This window comes from Atta colombica, unplaced genomic scaffold, assembly GCF_001594045.1.
Source record: "Atta colombica isolate Treedump-2 unplaced genomic scaffold, Acol1.0 scaffold276, whole genome shotgun sequence".
Taxonomy (NCBI): Eukaryota; Metazoa; Arthropoda; class Insecta; order Hymenoptera; family Formicidae; genus Atta; species Atta colombica.
Genome location: NW_017259377.1, coordinates 267040 through 278948, shown reverse-complemented (window position 1 = coordinate 278948; position 11909 = coordinate 267040). Strand labels below are relative to the sequence as shown.

The window sequence follows — 11909 nt, the reverse complement described above, 5'->3', positions numbered from 1 at the left end:
ATTTAATTAAGCGATCTCTGAAGACTGCTACGTTTTTGTTTTTAATATAATTTTGAACAACAATAATTTCCAATCAAATTAAATTCTGAATTTTTAAAAAACGTAAGAGACCGGCTATAATTATGGGGACGATCTTCCGATCTTGCGAGAACGGTGAAAACGATCTCGGTTCGCGGTAATGTGAAAAGCGAGGACACATCGATACGAGAGGCAGTGACGGCATTATGCCAACGATCGGTGTGATCCCGCGGGTGTTTCACTCACCAAAAGGGCCGCGAATAGAGAGCGATCATTCGGATCGGACGGTAGTGGGCAGGTCGCTATCGGACGCGGAACGGCGTGGCGCGTGAATTAGATCGAGAGATGTGCGCGAAGTGAAAGATGGCCCCGTTCCACGGCATGGCCCTGCTGCTCCTGGGAATCGGATACCTGTTACACGCGGAACCACTTCACAGCGAACGCGGCATCGGTAAATGTCCCGTGCTTCCACCCCGACCCCTTCACTCCTTCCATTTCCAGAGAACTCTCTTCCGGTCCCGACACCCTTTTGTGTCCGCAGCTCTCTGCTACGCCACGTAATTTCAGTTGTACTCCAAGTAATTTCGGTCGCGCGAAGAGAGTGCACCGAGAGAGTGGTGTAAATCATTTTTATTATTGAATTTTTCCCGCTGTTGGGCTAAGAGGATAAAATCGAAATATGCTGTTCGTAATATATTTCAGAACAAAATAAAACTATCCAAATTTAATAAAAATTTGATTTCACAAAGTTAAATTTTTTATTCAGCCTCCTTAAAATAAAAGTATAACAAAAGAACTCTTTTATATTTAATTTTTAAATTAATTTTAGCCGCGGAAAGAAAGCTTGCATAAATGAACTGAAATTCGCTGAAATTATATTTAATTCTGTATAATTTTATAATTCTTATTCTATATTTCATGTTTTCTTTTAATTTTGTATTTAAAATTTTTTTTTTATTTTTTTCCATCTTTGGGTTTTGTAGTACAGACAAAAATAGGAAATTAATTAATCACAATTAGCAATTCAAGATTATACTTTCGAGAGTTATAAGTATTTTATTTTCAATAGTTAATAAGTATATATGTCTTTTTTGAAGTTAGAAGAGAAATTAACAATTAAAGCGATTGAAGAGTCTATAATTTTTAACAAAAAATTGTATCTGGTAGAGAATATAATTAACAGTTCTTTTTTAGAGAAAATGAAATTTAAATGAAAAATTATGATTAAAAAATAAAAATTATTACAAAGATTATTTATTTAAATATATTTTTTCAATTTCTGTTTTTTAACATAGTTTTAACATAGTTTAGTGTTTTCTTTCACAAGAATAGTATAATATATTGTGAGCTCATAAAACAACAATAGTAATATTATTAATTTCTCAAGTCACTATTAAATCACTGTTTTGCTTTTCAAAGTCACTTAAACTTGATGTTCTTACTATCATATTATTATACATATCAAGAATAATATAAATTCGTCACAAAATATATTTATGCATGTTATTTTCCGTTAAAGATATTAAAATTTTGAAATATATTAAATAAATAAAGAAGCAAGCCAAATTAAATATGTACGTAAAATCTGTGATTTTTATTTAATTATCTAATATAACGTGGTTATTTAATATTAATTGTATTTTTTAAAAATGATTATCTACGAATGTGTAAATGTATGTAAAATAAACTGTTCATGCATCAATATTCCGTATTGAAAACATTCAGATATTTTTTATCAGAGACCTCGAGTTCATTTTTTTAAACTGCACTCTATAATTCTTTCCTACGAAAGAATGTTACTGGAGAAGAATAATAGGATATCAACACAATTTATATCTATTTCAGCACTCTTTCATCTCAACGACGACACGTTCGGCAAAGGGGAAAAGTCGCAGCGCGGCCCAAAGAAGACCTATTTTTTCAAAGACACGCCGCAAAAATTAACGGTGGCCATAGGACAGGCCGCCGTTCTATTATGTCGTGTTAAAAATCTAGGAAACAGAACTGTGAGTCTCATTAGAGCACTGCTTGATCTCATTGATCTCGCGTGTTTGCAATAATTTAATGTGCTCGCGCAACCCCTTCGCTGCTGGCAAATCAAGTGTAACGTGTTCATTAGAGTGTTCATTTAGATTCGATACAGTTTTAAAAACGGGATTTCTTTGCGTTCAACGATAATTCGTCGTAACTTTTTTACGGGAAAAGAATAGGAGAGGATACGTCTGAAAAAAGTGAAAGCCTCAGCATTTTCTTATTCATGAACCGGTGCCAAATCGAAATCGATATTCTTATCACTTGGGACGCCCTTCTTTAGAATGAATCACCTTTACGACAACTATACTATCTAAAAAGGACGAGTATTCGTTTCTTTGTAGTTCTGTACAATTTCCCAACTCTAGAATCCTTCATTTTTCTAACGTTTCCAAATGTTTAGAAAGGAATGCAAATTTCCTCGGACTTGTTAATTACGTCTTTGTATCTCTAATTCTCTCGAGTCTCGACAAGATCGACGGAAAACTTCATTATAATGCGAGGTAAGGAAGGTAACGAGCGTGTGGACGGGTTGAATCAGTAGCAGCAACAGCAGCAGTAGCAGCAGCAACAGCAACAGCAGTAGAAGCAGCGAAGGGGTTGAGGGCAAACTGCAATTACCTGCGCCTCATTCGTGGCATCTCGCGCGTGTGTATGTGACCAGGTATCTTGGATCCGAAAAAGGGACCTACACATCCTGACGTCCATGTCGGTGACTTACACGAGCGACGCAAGATTTACGGTAGTCGGCAATCCGGAGACCGACGACTGGAATCTGCGAATAGATTACGTGCAACCGCGGGACGCCGACATTTACGAGTGTCAGGTTAATACAGAACCGAAGATATATAGAGCCGTGGAACTGAAGGTTTTGGGTGAGTTTCCTTACGAGAGGCAAGAGAGGCGAGGCGCGCGCGTCTTCGCGAGACCCATAAATCGCGCTTAAAGATCTCCCCGGGCGTCTTTCGTTCGCGTCCCGGCCGGCCCGGCCGGTGGGAACCAATTGTTTTAACTTGTCTCCCTCCCTCCCCCCCCCTTCCCTTTCTGATCATCCTACGATCCTACAGTGATCACGTCTCTCTCGTGAATCGTCGACAATGACCATGTCGACGATGATTCGCTGAGCTTTTCGAAATAAAATAGAATCCATTTTCCAAGGTAGAATCCGACGTGGACAGTAATACAATCTCGCGTGTATCGTTTCTCGAGTGTAATAAAGCCAATCGCGAGAGCGCAAGCGATGCGCTTTGCTTCGATTTTTCATTCTTCTCCTCTTCTCGTCGTTATTGCTGTTTCTATCAGATATACAGGCAAGGATCACGCCTTCCCAGGAGTTATACATCAGGAAGGGCAGCACAATCAGCTTGACCTGCACTATAGAACTACAGGATCTGCCTCCGAGCAATGTGACCTGGTATCACGGCGGTGCGGTGATCGATTTCGATGGTCCAAGGTACAGTCGGAAACACTCGGTGATTATACCTTTGTGAAATACACAATTAGCTGATGGAATCGTCGCTCGAATGGCACTAATATCGTGGTGGAACGAACAATCGTATCTAATCGGAGTAATCTCTCCCATCGCGTCGCTTTCGAAATCGCTTCTGTTCGCACGCAAAACCATGTACGTCGTACTAGTAAATTACTTACAATTAAATTCGACAGTTTGCGCCAATTCTGATTATTTCTATTCTTCAAGAATCGTTGTTACACTGATGCCGATATAGCGAGTGAATTTTAATGGTCGATCGGAAAATTTTGAATTGACGTCGGATTGGCGAAACGGGATGATGCGATCTGCGTCAGACGTCGAGATAAACGCGAAGTAAACCATGTACAAGCGCGCGCGCATACACACACACGCGCGCACACACACACGCGCGCGCACACACACACGCGCGCGCACACACACACGCGCGCGCACACACACACACACACACACACACACACACAAATGTGGATTTTGATGAAACTTTCGCAAGTCAGTTTTCGGAAGTAACGCTCTTACGTGTTACGTTTCGACAGGGGTGGCGTATCGCTGGAGACAGAGAAGGGTAAACGTGGTACCACCAGCAAGCTCCTAATAACGCGTGCTCAACTTAACGATAGCGGTAATTATACATGCGCTTCGAGCAAAGTCACTCCGGCGAGCGTCATGGTGCACGTGCTAAACGGTGAGCAAAATACCGGTAGCAATATCGGTATAGCGGAGGTGGGGGTTGCAACGGGGGGATTGCGACGGCTCATTTTGAAATTCTCCACCGCGCCGCTTTGCGATCGAGCGAGGGAAAAGCGTAATGTACTACATTGCGAAATTACTCCCCGAGCGCGTTTCGCGATAAGGACATACATTTGTTTTAATTCGCACTCGCAATCTCCCAGATTTCTCCTCTCTCTCTCTCTCTCTCTCTCTCTCTCTCTCTCTCTCTCTCTCTCTCTCTCTCTCTCTCTCTCTCTTTCTCTCTCTCTCTATTTTTCTCTCTTTCTATTCATTATATTGATATATTTGATACAAATAATGCGGTTTATATATTAAAATATTAATTATCTCTACAGCAATTGTTTAGATATTGCGATAGAGAGAGAAACGTTTTCAATTATACGACATTCAATAATAGTTTATTTGCTCATTCGTTGCGACAATAAATAGTGGATATATTACGGGACTCAAATTATCCAACGATTTTGATATTTTTTGATATTTGATAACAAGAGAGATGACTAATCTGTAAATAATTAATTTTTCTCGTTTCTCTCTCTCTCTCTCTCTCTTTTGGGACGACGGCCAACGATTCTCTTAAACCCTCGAGGATCTTTCCGCGTGAAGTGTTCTTCATTTTTTTCCGTGCTGCTACTTTGCGACGAGTCGTTAATAAATTTAATGTTCGTTAGTGAACATCCGAGAAGGATCGACGAGATTGAAACGCGTAAAGATCCCAGGAAGCGACACAAAAGAGACACCTTAGTCGTCCGGTATAATTCTCTTTTTCAGGGGAACATCCAGCTGCGATGCAACACGGCGGCACCGGTGATGTAAATAGGAGACTTGTTCTACTCATCCTGATTTTCCTCGTCGATACGATGTTCCGGTGAGCGACATGCCACCAATCTCTTGCGAATTCCTCCCGAATTCACTCCCTGAGGCGACCGCATGAATGCACGCTACGATGGAGAGGGATCAATGACACTGGTGTATCCGGCGGCGCGGCGTATCATTGCAGTAAAGCCGAGTTGTTCTTTTCTCTCTCTCTCTCTCTCTCTCTCTCTCTCTCTCTCTCTTTCTCTCTTTCCTATGGACGTTTCACGTGACATGCGTTGATGCTAATTCGGAATCATTTGTTTGACGGATTTTCATTGGCTCGGACTCTTTGGACTCTGTAACGATCGCTATAGAATACCCTGCTCGAGATGTCAGTACGAATGTAATGTGTATGTAATGTAATAAATCTTTTGAAGTTACACAATTTGTCTGTTTATGTAAATCATTATTATCATCTCCTGATTATGATCTACTGCGACTGAGAATTCATTCGTGCAAAGATAAAACGTGCCGAGCAAGTCAAGAGAGGGACAGTGTCAATAATCATATAATATTATAAATTTAAGAAATTTAATCATAAATTCAATAATAAATTATTATAGAAAGTTGATCTCTCAAACTATCTCTTAACGCACTTCCAGCCGAGCTCGTCGAAATCGATTTATTCCTTTGTCGTCGTGGTCTAATAAAATTGAAAGAGAAAATTACGGATGTACATAATTTGCGTAATTATGTCTAGAAGCGCCGCGCCACGGCGAAGTACAATTGTCCCAGGCTTAAAGTTGTAAATTGTCGCGAGGTATCTCGCTAGACTTAACGACCCAATATAAAACCGTGCCAACGGGCATCCTGGCGTTAAGTGCAGGAATCGGAAAAGCATAATCCGTAAAAGCACGCGCGTGACGTGCATTCGCCGCGCCGCGCCAGGTCAAAGGGTTAACGCGTTGCCCTTCTTATTCGACGGTGCACTGGAGAATCCCAGAATCGCCGTTACCTGCGCCGATAATGGAACGGTGAGCTTTCTCCGGGAATCTGATTCGACCACCGGGGAGCTTTTCTAGTCCGAGCTCGCCACGGGAGCTGCCTGATCCTGTCCGGTCTCATTTTATGTAAATCGCGCGAGGGAGCATCTGTTAGGCGTCCCGCAGCGAAGCGTAGTCGCCGTTCGATGCAAATTCATGGCGGACGTAACGTCGATCTCTACCACTTGCTCTATCGAACCGTCCTCGTCGTGGTCTCTTATTCTGTTTACGATATCTTATTCTGCTTTCCGGGGAGAAAAAAAATCTGGCGAGAAGCGTAAGCTTCATCGTAGAGTGTCATGCTAAACCTGTACTTAAAATATACATTTTGCTAAATTATAAAAAAAGAAGAAAAAATTGAAATAGCTTCACGACGTTGAAAAAAATTTAATAAATCTTAATATTTCTATGAATAGTACTAAGTAAATTAATATTTACCTAAGTAAATTAATATTTATTTAATAAAAAAATGATAGTAAAATCAAATTAATGGCTTTTGCATCAAACAAATGTATATGTTTATATTTAGCAAATATTTCTTTAAAACTATTCAAACAAATATTTATTAAAATTTAATTTTCAATTGTATGATAATGGATATTTGAGATATTAAAAGATGACAGATCGTTATCTATGTAAATGAAAACGGAAAGGTTTGTCATTCGATTAATGCCGAATCAGGAATTTCGTGATATTTTAATGCGTAATACGATTGATTTTTTTTTTATAAACAATCGAATGTAATATAAAAATATGCCATAACAAATTTGTGATAAAAGTTATACACAATAAGATATAAAGAAGTGTTTTGGAAAGAGATTCGAAAAAGATTTTCAAATAAAATATCCGGATTGGAACGAGAGGTTTGCAACTGTGTAGCGTTTCGTAAACTTCGTTTGCAAATTTTCGTCTTTTGCTGCGAACAGCCAGAAAACGTCACGATGTCGGTGTAACATGGTCTCAGAGCGAGTTCCATCTCAGCAAGAGAGTTATGTGAGATCGCCCGAGTTAGGTTGGATGATCAAATTTTTGAACGCGCTTGAGCTATCGCCCACGCGAGTATCGCCCTAATGAATGAGTTTACGCCATAATCGCGTGAAGCTTTTGAGCGCAAAGCAATTTTCTCGGATATTTCCGTGGAAAATCCTGGCGCACCGGTGGTTCCGCAAAAGCCGCGAAAAACCCATCGCCGCGAGCCTCGTGTAATTGATGTTGCGACACCGCTCTATCGCGTTTCCACATCTCCGACACTTATATATTCTATTCTTAACTCTTTACACTCTAAGAACAATCATGGCGTAAGGAGACTAAGGAATATGCATATTGAAAAGGTAAATAGCTAAAGGAGGTTCCGGATTAGAGAAACTCTTTTGGTACTTATTTCACAGTTTGCGTCGAAGTTTAATCAATAACAACGTAGTTTGGCGCTCGCGATTCGGCTTGCAAAGTGGTACGTGAACCGTATAAACCACGCCAAGCAAGTTGAATTATTCGTGGAATGCACTATACACGCAAATGCAGCCTTTATTGAGGAGTTTCGCCCATGGTCGAAACCTTATAAGCGAGAGGACGTATGTGGCGTGTCCGCGAGATTGTATACAATATAAAAGAATAGAATAGGGTGGGATGGGATGCAAGACACGTTTATAAAGAAACGGAAAAGAAAATTCATGACTGTTCTTTTCGCCGTCCGATTCACAGAATCTAGGCTCCGCATATAATAGTCTCCGAATCGTTGCCAAAAATAGCACAATGGATCGCCTCGGAGATCTGCGCGAGAAAGATTAGCATTGTGAGCGTGCAAAGCTTAGTCACAAAAATACTTAACGCTTCGAACTGAACAGCTGCGAGGAGGATTACGTTGGATTCAATCTTCTCACTGAGAAAATATCGATTTCAAATCGGCCGCCGAGTAGCTGGCGAGTGTCTGCTTGAAAACGTCACAAATAGCAAATCTTCCAAATCGTGTTAGACAATTTAATTTCTTCTAAAACATTTGCTTCGGTTTAGTTTCGCGGATCGCTTAACGATCGATCTAACATCTCAGGGGAAGTAAATACTGTCATATCTTTCCGCAACGTGCACTGATTTTTCGATTCTTCGCAGGACAGTAGCATTATCTGCAGATGTCAAATACGCGGTAAAGCAAGAGAAGAAAGTTTTGGGGTCGACCGTCTAAGAATTTCGCTAAGAAACTAAATCGGGCAGTTGCTGCTGCATTAGATGCTTGTACGGTAAGAGACCAGAGTTTTATCGAGTTAGCCAACGAGTTTCTGTGACACGTTCGTGAAAGTTAGCCGCGTAACTGCTGATCGTTCAGGAAATTCTGTCGATTGTTTATCCAATCCTCTTCTGCTTTTACCGAGTCCAGTTAAAAAAAAAAAAAGAAAAATAGAAGAACAAAATCGAAAAAAGTAAAATTCCAAACTTTTTCGTTGGACGGCTCATTCGCTTTTATTTCACGTCTGTATGCACAAGCAGTATGAGTAGCCCCAGAAAAAGTTGAAAGAAAATTACAGTTAACTAAAATCATTATACGGCGCTAAAGTAAAGTACCATGAAGTAGTAATGACGATATCATCGTCGACACCGTTTTGTAATAGCTTTGGTTTATGATAACCTACGGTAATAATGACGTCGTTGTAATGCAAATTATAATCACGATGGCATTAATGATTTCATTAGTGGTCAGCGTTCCCAACAACGAAACTCTCTCGACGAGATCTCTCGCTTTTTATCACGCGTCACAGTACCGTGATTTCTGTTGAATCGAACCGTTTGTCGCGCTGCATCGATCATGAAAGTCGCTCGGGAAAAGACGCGTTTTGCGTTTACCTTGTGTTCATGATTCGTTAAAGTATATGAATATTGCAGCGATTACTAAATAAATCCCCAGCGAGGTGTTTTCAGCATAGTTGAGCCGAGAGGGTAGGTAAATTTCCTTTAGTTTGTCAAAGGAAGTACTTAACGTTCTACCATTCAAAGCTTAGCAAAGCTCGAGGGCGTAACTCCTCTTATATCGATCGCAGTGTTTGCAATGGCACAAGCGTCGGATAAACGCGGTTCGTTTGTGGTGTGGGATCATCTGCAATTGACAAACCGTGTCGATGCACAACGATGCCGAACTCGCTCGATATCGATCTCGATCCAATATTTAATGGTCCCGTCCGGACAGTCGAAGAGTGAGACTTGCAAGAATGCCTGTTACACCAGAGAACGATACTGCCCGGCACAGAACTCAGCACTATTATCATTGTTGTTATGTAAAGTAAATAATAAACACAAATATAATAAAAAAATCTCAAATAACAAAATTTTTAAATAAAAATATAACCAAAAATAATAGTTTTTATTGTTATAACTAATCGAATTAATTTAGGGGGGATTATCGTAATTAATTAGACCCTGCTTTAAACTTAATTATCATTTAGAACCGGTTGTTCCATCTTTGGATTAAACATTTAAAAAATTAAAGGATCGTCCAGCAGAGAACGTTTAGAAATTCTGTCACAGTCCTATTTGAACGTCGTAGATTACGCGCGGACGTTTCTGCGGCAGGATTTATGGCGGCGTAGCGCACGTAATTATTTGCCGAAATTGCTCGCGAAACTAAGAACGGAGATTGCAATAATTTCCTCCTTTCAGCAACGCGGCTGAAATTCTTTTGATGAGCGTCCTTTGTTCCATGCCGTCGTTCGCAACGATTCCTCCTCTAGAGCACAATTCATTTATGTCACCTGTCACTGGAGACTACTTAAAATGAGTAAATACCAGAATAAACAAGACGCTTCGGTGCCGATACCAAAGAATAAATTATGGCAGATTCTGGTCCAAAAATTGAATGTAAAAATGCCAATGGATTTAGAGGTAAACACGTGATCAAATGTATGCAAAAGTAATAAAAAAGTATGGTTATGTCAGGTTAGTAATTTTTAATTAAATATCATATATATTTGTCAAAGACAATACATCTATTATAGATAGATGCTAAAAGTATTATTAATTTTTCTTGATTCGAAATTTAATTGACAACTAAAAGTGTCGACTCTGAAAATAATATTCATGCTGATGCATCCATCTTATTTTTGTTCCCTGCTTTTTAATATACAATATGTATTCCATATCGATTTAATATTCTGAGATGCGCAAAAGTGGGCGCTATAAATATTCGAATCAATCAGAGGGATGTAAGAAATTTATGCGAAACCGCTTTTATATGTATTTTTTTCTTCTTGTCGAGCGTTATATCGAGCATTACGAAGTATCGCCATGGGATCTAAAATGGTACGTGTTTCTTATTTCCGGATACAGAACCAAACCAAGAGAAAAACGCTGTCGAAGCTTTCCATGATTGGTTTCAATGGAGCCGGCACACTCTTTCACAAGCGAGATCGACTTAAGGTATGTTCTCCATCCAGCGCGGTGGAATAAATTGGATGAACGCAAATAAATTGAATGAGCGCAGAAAATGAACAAGTTTTAATATAGGTGAATCTCGATGCGCCAAGCGAATCGCCCTGTAACGAGATTTTTCAAAAAAAAAAAAGGAAACGAGATAAAAATTTTGCTCAATAATTTTTGGAAAAGTTTGTGATTAACTGTACCAAAATTTTCATACAACTTTGAAATTTTATCTCATTAAGTATGTCTTTTCCATATTTTACTTATATGATTCTTCAACCGGCATCTTCTTATAATATGGTATAGCCGTTTCCACGGCCATTTATTGTCGTTGAATCTTTCCCCTGATTTATTGTCGCGTTAAGTTCCGCCCTTGTGGACAATATTGGTACAGCGTTTCTTAATGTCTGATCAGATCCCGAAATATCAGAACACCTATCGTCTAGAACCGTTTAGAGCTTTTCACGCAGTGGCGGTCGACAAGATCATTCGTGACGTAATGGAGATCAAATTATCGGCGATTACATCATACCAGCCAGATCAGACATCAAAATTGTGTTTGGAAATTGCCAGCGACGTGCTGAAGGCTGTCTGCAAAAAGGATTACGACAGGTATTGAAATTATGGAAATTTATTTCAGATTGAATTCCACTTTTCCCTGCTTATTTCCGTCTCACTTTCCTCATCCTCCTATATATATATATATCATTTTATGAATATATATATATATATCATATATTCATAAAAATGAGGGATACTTGTTAATTTTTATAAAAGATCACAGTATATATATATATATATATATATTGTAATCTTTTATAAAAATTAACAAATATCCTTCATTTTTCACATTCTAAAAGATGACATGAGTCGCTATTGTATTCAAGTCATCGAAATGTCTATCTAATTTATTCCTTTTACGTGTTGGATGAAATACCATTATCTTTGCCAAACAAATAGTTAACGATGTATATAAATAAATATCAACATTTACGGTGACCGAACGAGAGTTTAATAATGATTATGCAAAATTATGTAAAATTAATTGTATAAGAGCAAAAAAAATTATTATTAGGCGTATGATCCAGCCCGATAAGCCGTGACTAAGAATATTTGTTTAGTTTGTGAGACACGATTATATTTGCGACTAGATACAAGATAGTGACGCAAGTATACATAATCCAACGCTTCCAACAAAGTATGCATACGGCCTTCCAGTGTCTCTGGGACGTGGAACGTGATAATTACTCGTATCACGTGTTTGAAAACAATCACATATATGCATGGTGCTGTGTGTTCGGTATATATTATGATTAAACACAATTCTGAACTAATATCTCGCATTAAACTCACTGCAGCATTCTCATTAGTTTGTAATATCGATATACACATTGTAA

General features: G+C 39.0%; 2 protein-coding genes across 2 annotated transcripts; both read left to right on the top strand.

The window, feature by feature from the left end:
* Positions 1–309: 309 nt before the first annotated feature.
* Positions 310–5250, top strand: LOC108689760 (synaptogenesis protein syg-1-like). The gene is made up of 6 exons (XM_018196691.1): positions 310–469; positions 1864–2024; positions 2714–2924; positions 3352–3502; positions 4075–4223; positions 5042–5250. The coding sequence occupies exons 1-6, from the start codon at positions 382–384 to the stop codon at positions 5140–5142; spliced, it is 861 nt and encodes a 286-aa protein (XP_018052180.1). The 5' UTR covers positions 310–381; the 3' UTR covers positions 5143–5250.
* Positions 5251–9870: 4620 nt separating this feature from the next.
* Positions 9871–11829, top strand: LOC108689755 (tctex1 domain-containing protein 2-like). The gene is made up of 4 exons (XM_018196686.1): positions 9871–9978; positions 10423–10512; positions 10928–11124; positions 11664–11829. The coding sequence occupies exons 1-4, from the start codon at positions 9871–9873 to the stop codon at positions 11827–11829; spliced, it is 561 nt and encodes a 186-aa protein (XP_018052175.1).
* Positions 11830–11909: the final 80 nt, after the last annotated feature.